General features: G+C 42.7%; 1 protein-coding gene across 3 annotated transcripts; it reads right to left on the reverse strand.

Annotated features, from left to right (window-relative positions):
- Nucleotides 1–2,942: 2,942 nt before the first annotated feature.
- Nucleotides 2,943–18,667, reverse strand: sp2 (sp2 transcription factor). Of its 3 annotated transcripts, XM_071539348.1 has the most exons (9): nt 18,652–18,667; nt 17,883–17,906; nt 14,496–14,572; nt 13,097–13,849; nt 10,863–11,078; nt 9,526–9,817; nt 7,944–8,121; nt 5,571–5,764; nt 2,943–3,090 (listed from the first exon to the last, which is right to left on the reverse strand). In XM_071539348.1, exons 1-9 carry the CDS (start codon nt 18,653–18,655, stop codon nt 2,990–2,992), a joined length of 1,839 nt encoding a protein of 612 aa, XP_071395449.1. In that variant the 5' UTR covers nt 18,656–18,667; the 3' UTR covers nt 2,943–2,989. The 3 variants fall into 3 exon arrangements, with proteins under 3 accessions (XP_071395449.1, XP_071395447.1, XP_071395446.1); XM_071539346.1 differs by lacking the exon at nt 18,652–18,667 and having other exon boundaries at nt 17,883–17,926; XM_071539345.1 differs by lacking the exon at nt 18,652–18,667 and having other exon boundaries at nt 10,860–11,078; nt 17,883–17,905.

An 18,667-nucleotide genomic window follows, 5' to 3' on the forward strand; every position in this document is an offset into this window, starting at 1 on the left:
GTTAGAGAAAGGTCAATACGACTTCATTATATCCAAAAACAATATGAGCAACAATATGTTTTCTGTAAAGCAAATGACATTAAGTAACTTGTGTGAATACTGTACAGTAGGCCTAATGCTGGTCATCTGTATATCAATACAAATCAAACTTCTCAAGTGTTAATTCAAAATTAAAGCTATTACATAGCCGGAAATATGTACAAAGTAACTGATCGTAGGCCTGAGAAAGCTTTTGATGTTGTTGTTATTTTTTTTGCATCTCGTGACATGATTGTCAAGTCAGGCCAGTATTTGGAAATCGAATCATATACACAGCAATGCATAGGCTACAAATCACCAAATCAAAACTATACTGTCAAGCAGAACAACATTGTTTCTCTGGAAATTGTTTACATTTACCAGTACACAGGATCTGATGTAAGCGTACCCTTGTGCTGTCACAGTTGGGCGAGCACCTACGTAAAAAACCTGGCTTGGGTGTCAGAGGAAAGGGCAGCGGGTGGCAGCGGGTGTCATGGGGCGATCAAGTGGGCTGCTCCCGTCACTGATGACTTGCAACCTCAGCACCTACAGAAGACTTGAGAGTTAATTATGGCGTCCCAGAACCGCCGCCTCTACAATAATCCCTGGTTTCCAAACAAATAGGAACTTCTGAGAGACATAAAGCATAATATGAGGGCCCATGTAGCACGCACTGTACATGTAAATCCATATCAGGAAGCAGTCAAGGATGCAAGAGCAGCACAGTCCTCTGACATTTGGACTCTCTTCAGGGTTTTCCATTCAGATCTGTCTCCCTCCACAACACAGAAAACTACTGAGGCTTCCCCAGAAAGAACTTCTCTGGTGAGGTGGAGAATATTAGGTAACGCCCAACATTGTCTCCTCTCAGGTAGTATATTTCATGAAAAGTAACAATATTTTTTTTTAAATTTAAGTCAGGCTTTAGAGTCCACAGCAGAGAGAAACTGCTCACCTGAGGATTACTACCGAACTCCTCCTTGTTGTTGCCCCTAGAGGCGACTGTTCCTTCCTGCTTCTCCTTGATCTTAGCCCAGCCTTTGACACGATTGATCACAACATATTGCTTGATCACCTGGAAAATTGGGTAGGGGGGGGGGTCACTGACATAGCTTTCAATTGGTTTAAATCTTACCTTCTGAATAGGACATTCTCTGTTGTATTAGGTAACTGCCACTTCTTCTACAGCTCTTCTCAAATATGGTGTTCCACAGGGGTCAATCCTAGGCCCTCTATTATTCTCCATTTATATGCTTCGGCTTGGCGGCATCATCCATAACCATAATATTCATTTTCACTGTTGCCCAATATTTCCTCCATATAATATTTGACAGCTATCCAACAATGTTAAGCCTGTAGCCAAGAATTTGGGTGTGATATTTGATTCAGACCTCTGCTTTAATGATCAGGTTAAGAGGGTTGTTCAGACTTGCTTCCGTCAGTTAAAAAGAAAACTGAAGGAAGCAAAAAAAAAAGTCAATAAATTAGAAATAAAATGTTTAAAAAAAAAAAATGGAAGGCTTTTCATTCTTTGCTGATCTTGAAAAAGTTATCCTTACCTTCATCTCGTCACATTTAAAATATTGTAATTCCCTCTGTTCCTGTTTGAGTCAGAGTTCCAAAATGCAAAATGCAGCAGCGAGGCTCTGAACCAGATCAAGAAGTCGGGATCATGTCGCCCCCATTGTAGCAGCTCTATACTGGTTTCCTGTTAGTTTTAGAATTGATTTTAAGATTTTACTGATAACTTTTAAGGCACAGCGGGGTCTGGCCCCCAGCTACATATCACACCTCTTAACCCTCGACTCGGCTTGTAATTAAAGGCCTTTGCTGTCAGAGCCAGCCAGATCAATATCATCATTTAAATCACTTCTCACAGCTTACTTGTAAAGGAAAGCCTTTTTATAATGTTCTGTTTATGTCCTGTTTTTATCTCGGTTGTAATTTAATCTTGTTTTTATTTTGTGTTGTAATTTTGTGTCCGTTCGCTTTCTTATTCCACTTTTTATTGTAATTATCCTTATATTTGTTTTGTAAAGCACTTTGTAACGGTTGTTTGGAAAAGTGCTATATAAATAAAGTTTATTATCATTATTATTATTACGTATGGCGGTATGCATATACACACACATTTAAAAAAAAATATATATACTGTATATAGCCAATGTAAACTTCGAGAGGTTTTCAAGAGTCTCATATGGGTTTCATGTAATGGTCCCCGGGTTTTTGGATATACAGGGTTTAGATCGGCCGAGAGACTCACGCTGAAACACAAACAGCGTAACTGAGAGCAAACAAAATGACAAAAATTACCATTCCACTGAGGTAAAAGAAAAATCTGTTAAATTTACAGAAAATGGCTTTAAATAAGGGTTTCAATTTTACTTCTTCTTTCTAACCACGGTGCTTGAGCCCCTGGTGTTCCATGACAAGAAAACAACAAAGCCTTGAGTTAAGTAAAGCAAAGCAGGAGTTGGGGGAAGAAAAAAACAAAGGAGAATCTGTGACTGGAGTCCTGTGGGCTTGGGTGTTTTCTGTCTGAATAACTCTGTGTACATTCTTCCCCCAGCGAAGTCCATGAGTAAGTAAGCAGAGCCGAGCGTCTGCGCCTCAAAATGTCTTAAACCTCGCCCGTCCCGCCCGTCCTACGCGTTCAGCCTACGTAGCAGGAGCTGGCCGGCAGTCAGAGGGAAAAAAAAAAAAAAAAAACGAACAAAATATTATTAATAATAAATTTGCTGGAACAGTTTGAAGTCCGTCAGGAGGGATTCGTTTGTACACGCAGCGTCCGAGAGGAGTGAGAGGGGATATGCGGTCTTTTTTTTTTTTTTTTTTGGAGTATTTCCCATTATGGGACAAGAGACAGACACTCCCTTGGTATGGTCTCCCCTGCCCCCCCCCCCCCCCCCCCTCTGTGCAGTCTGGTTCATGAGGGTGTGTCTGTGTATACGCTCAGTATACAGTCCGCTCACAAGTTCTTGGTGTTTATGTGAGTTTTGTAATGCTTCGTCAGGTGGTCGCTCCTCATGAAGCGTTTCTGACACTGGTTGCACTCGAAGCGCTTGTCTCCTGTGGGGGGGAAAACAAAACGATGGGATGATGATTTGAATCGTAGGTCAACAAAAGTTTTTAAATTTAACTTCCAGAAAAATATCTTTTCCTGGCAAACTCATGTTATAGTAAGCAGTATTTCACCTGCTGGGATCACCTTTTTTCACAATCTGTTATGCTGTCTGATACAACACAACAGCATTTACATCTGAAATGATCCTTCTGAGTATGTTGCAAGATATTGTGATAAAGATTATTAAATCAAAATTATTTTGTCATGAAGATCTGAGAAATTATTTGTCTGCACTTTTTGCATCTGATATCAACATCGACTATTTTCCACTGAAAGTGACATTGAAATGTTTCAATATTGCCGATGTACCAATATTTGAATTATGATTTGCTGAATCCAAAATGACAATATACATAATTATACAGCGTTAATTGCGCAGCCCTAATGATAGGTATTGATTTGTTGTCATGCTGTATGTTCTGCCCCGAAAATCCCCTGTGGATACATGTTCAAGTTACAGAGACGCACACATGTGCCTTGATATTTGTATATTTGGCAGCTATTATTTTACAGTGAGTTAGAGTATGATTGACATCCATTTTTAGGGGGAAAGTGGAGAAGCGTCCGTACTGACACCATAGCTGCGTTTCATTTGTCATTTAACCAGCCCTCCTTCACTTCCCCTCGGCACTTGGTAATACGTAGCACCATACGTAACGCGAGTGGCCACTTGCAGAGAAGGGGGGGCGGGGTCAGAGCAGGGGGGCGGGGTCAGAGCAGGGGGGCGGGGTCAGAGGGGGAGCAGAATATTTGAAATGGAACGCACCTGCTCTTAAGCAGGCCTAGTAACTAATAATAAGAATAAATAATAAAAATTACACAGAACAATGAGTAATGAAATATTGCAGATGAGTTAATTTCATAAATATGTCTAAATCCTCTAAATATTGTTTGTTTACTTGCATTTATATTTATCACCTGTCCGTGCACCGGTATTGACGGACGATCACAATGCATCCTGGGAAATATGCGCTTGGTAAGTCGACATCGTCGTTGACTCGCTCCCTCGGCCCTCGAAGGGTCGCTATCAGGAAGTTCACTTCAGTTATCAGAGTAATGGAACGGCACTTAAGATGGAGGAGGGGAAGTGCCGAGGGGAAGTGAACCGGTTGTCGGGCCGGTTGAAAACGACTAATGAAACGCACCGCAGGATTTCAACTGAACTTCAAAACCCCACTTTCAAAAACGTTGTGTTCGAATCATTTCACATGCAACTTACTTAGCTCACTCGCAACCTCTCTTTAAGAAATTATCTATACTCAGCATCTTTCAAGTAAACTTCCTCCTCACAGCACAGTTTGTCTTCAAAGCAATTCATCATCAGTCTTCATGTTAGAGGAGCCAAAGTTTTCAATCAACTCCCCCCTCATTTCTTTGATCTCACACCCAATCTGTTTAAAAAAAAAAGCTGTCAAACAGTATTTATTTCACAAATTAATCATCAAGTTTATTGAGGTGATCATACTGCTGTCTCTTTTTTGGTATAATGAATTACTTCATGTTAACTAATCTTTTCCTTTTTTTTGTTGTTTTCTCTCTTTATCCCTTTACTCTGCTTTTTCTTCTCTTTTCTTTTCGTTTTCTTTTAATATTCTTTTACTTATTTTCTCCTTTTCCCCTTATTTATTTAACAGTATTACTTCACCTATTGATTTGTTTATACTGTTTTGCTCTTTCTAAACGTTTTGGGGGGTTTTATTACACTATATTGTAATTATGTATGATTGTTATTAAGGGAGACACTCCATAAGCCCCTCGGGGTTTCTTTGGTGTTCCTTGCACACGCTCTTTATGATGTTGGTATACATTATGGATATTTTGTTTGAACTACTCTTTTGTGCTAAATAAATAAATAAATAAAAAATTTGGGCAAATGGTGTGAATCTACAGCGTCTCAATTAGCACAGATAGGACACTCTTCACATTCCAAAACATAGAATCTGATGGTTATCCTTGTGCAATACTTGTATGGTGCAATATACTCTATATATCTTATTTTATTTGTATTTTAATTTTATTTGATTGGATTTTTTTTACTAGTTGGTTATAATGCTGTGTGTGTGTGTGTGTGTGTGGGTGTGTGTGTTGGGGGGGATGGAAGGGGGACTGTATATTGTACAGCTGTATTTATATTTGTTTGTATGACTGCTTTGTGTACTCTTGCACCTTAACCACCTGAATTTCCCTATCTGGGATAATAAAGTTTACCTTGACCTTGACCTTGACCTGTTGAAGCCCCACTTTGTGATTTAGGCTGATGAGATGGGTGTATTTTTACATAAAACTCTTGCATGTCAGCTTTAAGTTACTTACTACTCTTCATCAAATAACCCAATTTGTTTGAACCTTATGCTATTTATAATTTCGTCCAACTAGCGTGAATCTGGACGTGTGTTTTCGGTGTGTGTGTCTGCGGCAGACGGACCTGTATGCGTCCTGGCGTGCCGCTGCAGCTCGTCGCTGCGTGTGAAGCGTTTCCCGCAGAAGACCCAGTTGCAGACGAAGGGCCGCTCTCCGGTGTGCAGCCGGACGTGCGCTCTGAGCAGAGACGTTTTCCTGAACGTCTTCTCACAGCCGGGGATGTGGCAGATGTGCTTCCTCTTCCCCACCTCACCGGGCCTGCAGTGCGCGCATACACACACACACACACACACACACACACACACACACAGAGTAAGACACACAGTAAGTTTTGGTGTCGATATGCACTAATGCATGAAAGGGTATGAAATGCATGAAAGGGTATGAAAACACTTCTCTGATTTTCACAATTTTTCTGTGCACGTTCACTGAGAAAATGATTTGAACATGGACTGATTCTTTCTAGAAAGGCCGATGGCATGTACAACATTCAGAACAGAAAATACCTGACATTCTTTGTTGAATAAAATCTGCTTTTATTCAGTAAAGAACGATCTCAAAATGTTTTACAGCGGGTATCTAATTAAAAAATAAACTTCCCTCTAACTCAACAGCCGTTACACCTGAGTTCTACACCCATTCAACACTGACAGAAAATTTGGATAATAAATCTGTAACCGCAAGCAACCAAATCACTCTGTGCTATTTTTCGATATCCAATGTTAATCGAGCTGTAGAATATGAATGGACTTCCACAGTAACTGGTTACTCTTGTAGCAGCCAGGGAGCCAATTAGTGATCTTTCTCTCTCTCTCCTGTTTTTAATCTTACGTGTGTGTGTACTACTTTGAAGAAAATGTTTAATTCAGTACACTCTGATAACCGCTGAAAAAAAGCTGTGAAACCTTTGTGGATTTTCTTTACTGTGATTACAGAGCAAGGTCCGACATTATCACCCGCCAAGCACCAAATGCTGGTAAAAATTTGTCTTTGGTGAATAAATCAATAAGTCTCACCTCATGATAACATTTGAACACCTCAGTTAAATACAGTCTTTGCCTGTTCTCAAACTTAAACTCTCTCTGACCGTGAGCCAATCAAGTCAAAGCAAAGCAATGTCTCTCTGTATCAAACAGGCTCCTGATTGGCTGCCTGTTACGCTCTTCTGCACAAAGCAGTAGCATCTAAACTTGTTTCTCTGCTGTCTGGATGGTTAATTAGCCGACCGTCAGCTGAAACTTGAAACATTATTCCCATGTGGCGACACATAGCAGGTGTGAGGCCACCAAGAAGAAGAACTGAAGACAAAGAGAAAAAGATCCACTCTATATGTAAATGAGCTAGTTTCATCGGCTCTTGTCTATTTTTTTATGATAATTTTTGTATTATATTTTGGTTGTTCATTGAGGTAGCATATGGTTGTATACAAATTGAATATAATTACATACAACACATTATTCATTCATACAAGATTGATTGTGTTATAATATAGGAAAGTTCACTGAACCTGCATAACTCTGCACAGGGGTAACTGACATCATATCTCCACATCTTCACCTGCTCTTGTCTCTTTATTGAATGTTTCACACGGCACCTGATTCTATATATAATATACACATACCTAAGAAAAATGCATATTAATTATTTTGGCCAGTATATTTTTTACTTGGCAGGTGAAGTTAATTTTCAACGTCAGTTTTACCTCATACCTATTTCACGTCCATCATCACCCATAATCACTCTAAAAAATGCCCTTTTAGGTATTATTGCTATATTAAAGACCCCATGAAATGAAACTTTTTTTTTACCTTTTCGCCAGTGTTGCTGGACTTAATATACACCTATTCACCAATACAGGCCAAAAAATGTTGATTTTATATCAAAATTAAGAGACAGCCTCTTTCCGCACTTAGGGGCAGATGAAAAAATTTCAGTTTATGAAATTCTGATAACCGTTGGAATACTTTTTTTCCCAGCATGCAACTCAGTTCAGCTGCAACATGGTCGAAGGCGTGTTTTTGTTTTTGGCTGCTTCACCTAAAACTCTTTTCCCAGACGGGCGACGGAGGCCGAGAATATTCCTCCACAACCGAGTGGAGACGGCTGCCCATGTTTGATCTGAGCGGGTTTGACGTTGACTCACCCACTTCCTCAATATCTCATTAATATTCAAATAAGCCCCTCCCACTGATGCTTCCCACCCTTACTGCCTGTTTCATTTGGAAATACGTGAACACACGGAAGCAAATCACGCTCTCCATGCCACTTCACAGGGTCTTTAACATCTTCATCAATTCCTAGACTTCTGAACAGGCACCCACTGGACCTCCCCTGGCACCCCACTGGACCTCCCCTGGCACCCACTGGACCTCCCCTGGCACCCACTGGACCTCCCCTGGCACCCTTGGGACCCCAGCGCCGGTGCCAGCACACTTGCCTCTTGTCTGCGTCTTTACAGTTGGGGCAGGTGCATGCCATGCGGCGCTTCTTCTCCCCCGGCTGGCTGGGCAGCTCCAGGGTGAGCGTCTGGTCCACCTGGACGGCCGGCTGGCCCTGCGGAGCCGCCAGCTGCAGCCCTCCGCCCTGCATCGTCTGCACCGTTAGGTGCTGCTGGCCTGGAAAACACCGAGACAGACAGACACACTGTTAGAGACACTGTAGGGCTCCTGCACATCCTATTTCAGTGATTCCCAACCTTATTCATATCAAGGAGCCCTAATGTAGTACACATTAGGCCCTGCAGACCCTCATTTGACCCAAATCTGAGTATATTTTTATTGTCAGATATGATTTTGTCCAGAATTCCATGACTATCTGTATTGTAGGTAGAGAGATAACAGAGAAACTGTGATCAAAACAGTCATTCATCTACACTCTCTATTTGTGCTGTGTAAATGAAATAATGCTGAAGTTTAACAATTCATCAATTTGCTGGGGACCCCCTAGAACCCCCTCAAGGACCCGTGGTGGTCCCCGGATCCCACGTTGAGAACCCCTGCTCTATTTCAATACTCCCTTCTGTTTCCAGACCTTGACTTGTTGACTGGATTTGAAGATTTTGAATAAATAGCTTTGTTTATATAACTGGTGTATAAATGCAATAGCACAGGAGAGGGAGGGTTAGGATTAGAGTTGAAGATAATTAATTCTAAACTTTTGTGTAACACTTTTCCAGTTCCCTTTGCAGGAACCCTGACAGACGACAGACTTGCACTGTACATGAGGTCCTGTTGCCCCAGTGCCAAATGTCAGTATGTAACTGGGAAACTAGTTATCAGTATGTGTGCAACTGACAGTGGTGATGAACTGACAACAGGCTGACGACTCGATAAAATCCCGACTTGTGCACAGTAGAGCCGCACATGACAACATACTGTGACCATACTGCTCGACAGCTTCAATACAGAAATATCAGCACCGGTCTTCAAAAACCAATATCTAGCCTAGTTTAAACACGAGTCACAAAAGCACAATTGACCTATCCGACACCCAATTAAATTTTTCGCCACCTTTTTTTTTTTTTTATTATGTATTTTCTTTTCCTCTTTTACTTCCATTATTTCCTTTTTATTTTTTCTAATTAATCTTGTCTTAATACATTTTCGTGTTTCGTCTATATTTGAAGTGAATTTGCAAAAAATGAAAGTGCAAATTACAAACTATTTTGCAAGACTCCTTTTTTTCCTCATATGTGCACGATACCTCACCTGTAAAAACTGATTTGTTATCTGTTCTCATGTATGTCCGTTTTTTCTTTATTTATTATTTTTCATGTTTTCTCTATATCTGCATTGATAATTCTTTTTCCTATTTTCGACTGTATGTCTAACTCTGAAAACCCCAATAAAAAGAGTTATAAAAAAAAAAAAACAATATCGGTCAAACCCTGGCTTTAATCCCTTTCCTTTTACACTCTCATCAAAAATGACTTGAACAGTGGAATAAGCTTAAAACCCTCGATGGCCCGTGTTACAATAGTAAACTTGGAAACACAGAAACAAACCCCCCCCCCGACTCACCCCCTGCGTTGGTGATGGTGACAGGAACTCCCTGCACTTGGACCCCGTTGATGTTGATCGTCTGCACCGCCTGCGCCGTCGAGGAGAGCTGCGCCGGATTCAGCGCGATCATCCCCCCCGCCGGCGCGATTTTTGCCAGAGTCCTCTCCTTCCGCCCCCCCGCCAGCGTCCTCTTGGCGCCGGCCACCGGCGAGGTGGGGGTGACGATCGAGGTGGTGGGGGTCGTCGTCGTGGAGACCGTCTCCTGGAGCTGAACGGTCTGCCACTCCCCCGACGGCGTTTTGATCAGGATCTGAGGAGACAAACCTTGGTTAGCCAAACTGGTTTTTTGAAGTCAGAGCTTTATTTCAGCAATAAGCCTCAGTGAGTTTAGAATAGCAGCTGCATTGCATTCTATTTTCTGCTCCTGTGGGTGGAGAAACTGGTCTCTCTCCTCTTCTACGATGGATTTCTCCCTGTGTGATTGTTGAACGTCTCTTGGTGCAAAATGGCGGCTCTAGAAAGAAGCCCTCGCTCTTTGATTCTGAGGGACTGACATAGAGCTGCAACGATTAATCGATTAATCGATTAGTTGTCAACTATTAAATTAATCGCCAACTATTTTGATAATCGATTAATCGGTTTGAGTAATTTTTTAAGGAAAATAAGTCAGAATTCTCTGATTCCAGCTTCTTAAATGTGAATATTTTCTGGTTTCTTTACTCCTCTATGGCAGTAAACTGAATATCTTTGGGTTGTGGACAAAACAAGACATTTGAGGACGTCATCTTGGGCTTTGGGAAACACTGATCCACATTTTTCACCATTTTCTGACATTTTATAGACCAAACAACTGATCGATTAATCGAGAAAATAATCGACAGATTAATCGACAATGAAAATAATCGTTAGTTGCAGCCCTAGACTGACACCAAAACCTGACGTTTACCGCTGATGTTTTAGATCCTGAAACATTTTCTCATATTGTAGCTGCTGGAAATATCTGAATGTGACGTCACCTCATCTATGGTTTTTTTTTGATCAGGGTCTTTTTATTGTAATTTTTCACATTATATCATAGGTCCAAACAGGTCCAACAGAAAAAAAAAAAAAAAAAAGGAAACTTAATCGAATCCCCCACCCACCACCCCCCAAATACCAGACAAACACATATAAACACTATACATAGCCAGACATCCACAGAAGGAAAATAAATAACACAAATAGAATGAAATGACAGAAAAATTGGTTACATTATCATGCTGTCAGCCTCCATATCCTCAACCTCATCTATGTTTTAACATGGATTTTTGGAAGTGTGGTGTGTGGTTATATGCGAGAGTCTGAATGCATACCACCTGTGTTTGCGTTGTGTCCGGGGCGACCTGCAGGCTTGGGGGCGCCGACTGTCTCTGCGGGACGGGGGGCAGCGTGGCGGAGGCGGCCTGCACCACCTTCAGGGCCTGCTGGGGGATCTGAACCACCTGAGAGTCCTGTTTGGACTGAACCAGCTGGACCTGCTGCACCACCGCTGGCTGCCCCGGGCTCTGCACGATCAGCAGGTTGTTACCCGCCTGCCAACACAAACAGGGGAGAAAAAAAAATTACATTTTAATGTCCGTGCTTTAGGCGTGTGGCCGACGCTCTGATCCAGACTGATGTGACAGTGAATGAGAAGGCAGGGTTCAGTGTGTCGGGCTCATCGCTGCTGATGGACACGGTTGCTGTTGAGGAGGAACAAACCCTGTGATATTTCAGTGACTGTCTCTCTAACCCAGTGATTCTCAAACTTTTTCATATCAAGGACCCCTAAATTTAGTCCACATTAGAGCCACGGACCCCCATTTGATGAGATTTTGTCTCTCGGACCCAAATCTGACAATATCTTTTATTGCTAGATATGATTTTGTCCAGAATTCCATGACTGTCTGTATTGTAGGTAGAGAGATAACAGAGAAACTATGATCAAAACAGTCATTCTTCTACATTCTCTAATCGTGTTAACTTCTTGTAAATGAAATAATGGTGAAGTTTAACAATTCATCAATTTGCTGGGGACCCCCTGGAACCCTCTCAAGGACCCCTGGTGGTCCCCGGACCCCTTGTTGAGAACCACTGCTCTAACCACTAGGCCACCCTGCCGCCACGAGTTAGTGAGTTTATATGGGATATAACATGGGATATATCACATTCTCACTCAGCTGGACTGGGTGGGAAATTACACCACATCCTGGGTTTGATTCCAGTCTGGGACCTTTGTCGCATGTCATCCCACAATCTTTCCTGTCTCTCTCCACTCTGAACTATCAAATAAAAGGCAAAATGCCCCCAAAAAATTGAACTATTCATGAAGTTTTGCTGCCAAGTTTATTTTGCTCAATTACAAAGGCTAATTAAGTCAGATTTTTCCTGTCCCATAAATGACACAAAATGACAACAATATATCTGCAAGGGGTTCACAGGGTTGTGATTTAATGATTACTTGGCCAGCTGCTGAGATTTCTGGCTTTCAAAACACACTTTCAGGCCCGTTCAGTTTTGGAAACAATTCCCACCCACTCACATTTTCAGCTGCTCTACGATGGAGGAGGACGGTGCCAAGCCAAAAAAGCAAATCCCAAAGCAGTATTATTATTACAGTATTTTGCATGGTGATATATCACCTCTTCATAAGACGTTTCTGTTGGATCTCTGGTCTACTTAGCTAGCTTACTGTGAGGTTTAGGATCACTTGTCTGGTGTTAACTCAGTGTACACTTCCACAGAGTAGAGGCCCAAACGCACTGGATGAGATACCTGATGGACATCATTTTAAGGTCCTAATTCGATGTTTCTTGGTAGGGCTGAACAATTAATCAAAATTTTATCGAAATCGCAATATGGCCTACTGCAATTTTCAAATCGCAGGAGGCACAATATTTGTTAAAGGCAAAATGTGTGTCAAAATACCATTTTAAATTAAATATTGTGGTGCTGCAGAGATGTCCTGGCCTACACATCATAACCCTGACCCTAACCCAGAAATAGGTCACTGCAGCTCAAGAAACCTGACAAACAAAACCTATAAACCCAAAGTCTAAAGCAGACGTGAAGATAGTTTGAAACGCCACTTGATGCTTGCAGTGCGGTTTGGTTCATTGAAAATAACTGGTGTGTTTGCCTCTGATGCTTCCAGTGCATTTCTGCCTTAACGTCACACTGAAATCAAGAATGACTTTTTCGCCTTTTTAGCTCATTCTATCACACCATACATGCAAAATAATTTTTTTATTGTTTTTATTGTATTTCAAAATCAAAATCTCATTATTTTTACTTCCTGGAAAGTGTAAAGTCTTTAGTGGCGACTTCATGCTGTACCAAGGAGCAACATAAAAACCTCCAACCAATAAAAATCACACATTTTTTAACAATCGCCCCTCCCATCAAATAAAACTGCATTGCTCTCCCTAACTGATCTCCCATTGGCTTACACTTGAATGCTTCCTCCCTGTGATATTTCCCGCCCCAACATCCTGTTTCAACAGGAAATACATCACATGAAGGAAGCAAGATGCTCTGGTTTCACTCACTTTAACAGAGAGGCCAGACGTACCTGAATAATATTGTCAGCAGCTTCTATCAGTATGGTCTCCATCTGCTCTGGGGGAGGGGAGGCGGGCTGCGGGGGGAGAGGCGGAGGCTGGGCAGCCAAAACCACCTTCTTCTTCCTCCCTCTTCGTCCCTTCCCCGGAGTGGGAGGGGCTGCTGCCGTCTCCGTGACGATCTGGGCCCCGCCCACCTCTCCCGTAGCCACGTTGAGCGGCAGCGTGAGCCCGCTGGGGAGCTGCACCATGTTGGACGCAGCGTTGTTGGGCTTCCGCGACCTGGGGGAGGGCTTGATGGCCACGGTCTTCTGCGGCGTGACCGGGGCGGTGGCGGCCGCCGGGGCCGGCATGGTCATGGGAGTGGTGATGATGGCCTGGTTGGTGCCCGGTATGAGCTGGATCTGGCCTCCCTGCGGCATCACCTGGATGGTCTGGGCGCCCTGGATCTGGGGCACCACCTGGTACTGGATGTTGGCGGGGGCTGAGGTATTGGTGCGGGCCGGGCTCTGGATGGTGAGCACGATGGGGCTGCCGGGGCTGGCGGCCTGGCCCAGGCCGGCGGGGAGCTGGATCACATTGCCCTTGGCTGACAGGAAGCCCAGGTTTTTGGGCGGAGCGGGGGCGATGGGGGCCGGTTTGATGGGGAGAAGCCTGCGAGGCTGCGGCTGGGCTGGAGGAGCGGTGACAGGAGCCTGAGCTGCAGGAGGGCCGATCTTACTGCAGGTGGCGGCCAGCAGGGCCAGAGGAGAGGGCTGGGAGTCCTGGAGGGAGAAACAGAGTCAGAGGCACGGGCACACTAAAAATGACTCTGATACAGCAGGCAACTGTGTCTTTAGGATCTGCAATTAAAGCAGAACCAGTTTAGCACTTACAGAGAGAGAGAGATAAGGTGAGATAGAGAGAGCAAAGATCAAGATAAACAAAGAGTTATAGATAAAACAGATAGAGACAGACAGGCAGGCAGCCAGATAGCTCGTAGTTACGCAAGTCTTGGCTTGTATAACTAAAAACATAAACAATGTCAAACAAGTGCAGGACCAGTTGTGACTTTTCACCTTTACGGTTTGAGTGCACCACTCTGGAAATATCTGTGATCCTCAGGCTTCAGGAAAAGGTCAAAGCATTTTACAAAAATGTCTTTTTTTTCCCTTCGATTTTACTGCACTTTCTATACCCTGAGCCATCACCCAGGTTGGAAAAAAAAACACATAGAAACAAAACAAAAACAATCCACACCCATCCACTCATTCTGACCAAACTCAGGTATGCACGGACTGTAAAAGGAGTTCATTCATATCGGGCTCTCTGCCAGTCTGCAGCAACATGCATGCGTTACAGATTAAGCGTGATCTTGGCACAAAAACCAGTTCAGAGAGTACAAGCACTCGGCATCTGGCTGTGACTCACTTGTGTGGAAGTGGTGGAAGGCTGTAGGTATTCGCTGGGACTGACAGCAACAGTGGTGGCCATACTGTCCTGTTGTTCTGGAAAACACACACACACACACACACACACAGGAGAGTCAGATATAGGTGGCAGCATATGTTTTCACTGGCTGGTCTTGTTCAAGGGCATCACAGAACTTACCTACAAAGCAGATATAAGTAAAACACAATTAACCCAGAGGCACTTGAGCTGCCAAATGTCCCTCCCTAATCACCATGATAAACTAAACATAACCAGTTATGATAATGAGGTAATTCATCAAGCTAATTAATTGGTAAATATTTCTATGTCAACACACCTGTTCCTGCATAACACATGGATGGTATTAATATGAACTCTGTATCTTAAAGCAGTGGTTCTCAACCTGGGGGTCAGGACCCACCAGGGGGTCGCAAGATAATTTTAGGGGGCCGCGAGATGTTTTATGGCATGAGAAATGAAACATAGTTCTACTATACAAATTTGTTATCATACTTTTTCTGATTTTTCTCTAATTTTTGCTTTGATAATTAATCAAATGAAACAACCTGAAAAGGGAAATTCTTTGGCTGACCACTCTGCATATGCAGCCTGTGACAGGTCCACAAATTGGCATCACGTTTTAAAGGGTCCCAAGCCAAAAAGGTTGAGAACCACTGTCTTAAAGCATTAAGGAGTTATGATAGTTTCAAGAAAATCTGTTTTTCCTCATTAATTTGCAAATGTATGCAGCAAAGTGCTCCAAAATCTAATCAGATCATCTAGTCTAGGGGGAGGCAGTGGTGTAAGAATGAAGTTTCTATAATGTATTGATCTGGAGTTACTGTGTTCACAAGAATGTGTCTACAGACAGACAGACGGACGGACAGACAGATGTCACCATGACATAGTGTCCCACATACCATGTACCATGGTGGCGGGACATGAAAATGTTTTCTTCACCTTTAACACAGTATTTATGTCTCTGTTGGCCATATGAGAATGTAACTGACCACTGAATGCACTGTCCTTTAATTGTTAACTGGTCAATATGAAATCCTGTTTAATTTAGTATTCTAGGTAGCAGCTAATTGGTCTCTTTTTTCCATAATTCTGTTCATGTTCAGTGATGCTCCAGTAACAATAACATGGGGTAAGATAAAGATCACATTTTTAGCAGGAATTTTTAGCAGAAGAAAATTTAAATGCTGCAGTTTCAGCGACAGCCAGACTTCTGCTTTTTAAAATAATGTGCAGACTTTGAATTTTCTAAAGAAGCACAGGTCAAATAACTGACATCCTATTTTGAAAGCATCTAGAAAGCTGTTTTTCATCAAGCTAGCCGACTGGCCATGAAAGCTGTTATCATTCTGCCCCGGGAAGCTCTGAGCACAAACAACCATCAGGCCACTGGCGACCATTCAGGAGCTGTAAGCAAAGAAATGCACTATTGGACTGCATTCAAATGCGTTGTGAGGAAAAGACACAAAATTTATTGAACACATTGCATTTCCATTACGAAAGTCAGCATAAGAACACTTAGGGCAGACTGCCTAATAGTTTAAAGAGCAGGGTAAATCTTGGGTACCAAGTAAAGCTGACTAACGGCCAAAAGAGGCTGAGGCTGCTACTGTCAAACAGAACCACTCCAGGGTAAGTGGTACAAGATATATGCTATGTTTTACACTGGGTGACCTATCCCTCTAAGCCATTTTTGCTTGAACTGCATTACAGCTTCTCTACAAAAGACATCAATCACAGGTTTAAAGAAAAAAATCCTGAAACATATTTGAGTGCATCAATAACAGACAATCCTCTAAAATAAAAACTGGCAATCTGCATCTGCTGAAGCGTTTCCAACTGCCGCATCCCTATGAGATACAGCGTTTCATCTGTGATTTTATGTAGCAGGAGAGCTTGGGGGTATTTCTAGGTTTGGTTCCACATCTGTCCCTGTTTATGAACTTAGACAAAACACTGAGATATTAGTATTCAGAGTATTTGACTGCAGCAGCTCAGGGCCACGTTGGCTGGCAGAGAAACACCACTTGCAATCAAACAGCAGCTGTATGGAATCAAACAGCAGGTGACACATAATCAAATGAAAGCCACAGTCAATGACCGGTGTTTTGGCAACAAGCCATACTAGCAGGAAATGTATAAGCTGTCGAGGGAATACTATAACCTGACTACATCCGTTTAAACAACATATTCACTGATTTAGCCAGGATGTCCTGGAACTACAAAAGTTGCTAATTTCATGTTTTTACTGATCAACGCTAAAGCAGGGGTTTATGATAAATATGCTCAAACATGCGTCATTCTCAGTAGAAAAATGAGTTGCTTGTTTTGAAGTAATGTCTGAACAGCAAAGCCTCTTTACACATAATGAATTGCTTATTTCTTCCGCCTCATCTGGCAACACTGAACTTCACCCTGACAGACAAAAAACAGGGAACTTAAACTATGTTGCGTCTGTGTGGAGCAGTAGACTAAACAGGAGCTGGTTCCTCTGGTGGGGCTAGCTGGCTCAGTTACTGTAAATACAGCTATGGATGGTGGATGGCTTGACTTCACTGTCAAATCAATGAACTTTCAACAAGGTTCCTCAGTCTGCTGAGCCACTTGGCTGAGACACTTTCTGGGAAATATCAACGTGGATGTGTGCTTGCAGAGCTGGTACAATAAGTCAGCAGCTAGAGACACTGTGCACAAAAATGCAAACTGCTTCTGCATTTTCACAACTGCCAAAGGGGGTTCAGCTCCAACCACGACCAGTTATGTGAGTGTGTCTTTAAGCCCTGCCAGTAATGCACGGATAGAAAAAAAATCCAGGTTGAGCGCGGCCTGAAAATAGCGCCGCCATCAAACACAGAGTTGGTTTGCTACTAGTCTTTGCTGTGGACAACCAGCTAACGTTAGCTAGCATTTCTTACTAACCAGCGGCTGGCTGCTGAAGTAGCTAGCAGCTAGCTTTAGCAGAATTGATCTCCGTGCAGCTTAGTTTCTACTGATAAACTGCGCAGGGTGGGAACATTAATTCAACTGCAACATTCAAATAACTTTATATTTCATTGTGGAACGGATGAGAGGTGGAGATGCACGGCTGGTGCTGGAACTAAAAACAAGCCACTGTAAGGACCAGCTACATAGCTAGCATATTTGGCTAGCTAACGCGCAGCTAGCAAGTCAAACTCTCTTTGATAACGTTACAGAAAAAGGCAGCCCTTTTCCGGAAGTGCATTGCTTCTTTGGTTTGCATAAAGCCCCGTCAACCTCGAACATACTTATTCATAACACATATTGTTCATCGCGTTTTTGTTCAATACAGATATAATGTTTTACGAAGTACAATGTAATATAAACACCAATGTTTTAATTCCTACCCACCGCTCATGACGACATTCGCTCTCCGTGAGCCTTCAAGAGCGAGCCCATGGAAGATTCCGCCCGCGCTGCTGCACCAATCCACGGACAATAGGCCGTTGACGGACAGCTAGGCCGACCAATCGCCCTGAGCTGTCTTTGTGATTGAAATTCAACTGAACCAATCACGAAGCACCGTTTTCTCACGGACGTCGATGGATGACAATTCCACCAATAGGATATCGAGATTACGTTGGGGGGGGGCGGGTCCGAAGGATAAACCCTCGACAAGCAGCTGCCCTATTACAGCAAGAATGAGGTTTCACTGACGTCTGTTGGGTCCAATGTGGTTTATCAGGGGCAGTTCGGTCAAAATAAGAATGACATCCATTTTGATCAATGAGCTTCAAGTCACTTGTTTCTGACCTGTCAAACACTGTCACATATTTTACTACATATTTACTATGTAAAACCGTGCGGGCTAACGCAGGCTGCACTCAGCCAGTGTAAACGGATTATTAGTCTATTTTAAAGCTGTGGCTATGAACACACAAGCTGTCATAATATTATGTCTTGGCCTGTTGATGACTCACTCACAGCTGATTCTGATGTAATCACATGTCGACTCACCTGGCTCTTCTTATCTGGCCTGGTATGCAAGTTGTTGTCACACTTCTGTCCAGCCTGCACGCTGCAGCCTGACCCTCACAGCCTGGCATTTGGCCTAGGATTTGGCTTTATTTTATGTTTGAAGATTAACCCTCAGGAAAATCAGCTATAATGATTGCATAATACATTTTGGAAGAATA

This window comes from Centroberyx affinis, unplaced genomic scaffold, assembly GCF_046629955.1.
Source record: "Centroberyx affinis isolate AG114_WGS23_722 - 3 ecotype Tasmania unplaced genomic scaffold, CSIRO-AGI_Caff_v1 ptg003436l_1, whole genome shotgun sequence".
In the NCBI taxonomy this organism is placed as follows: Eukaryota; Metazoa; Chordata; class Actinopteri; order Beryciformes; family Berycidae; genus Centroberyx; species Centroberyx affinis.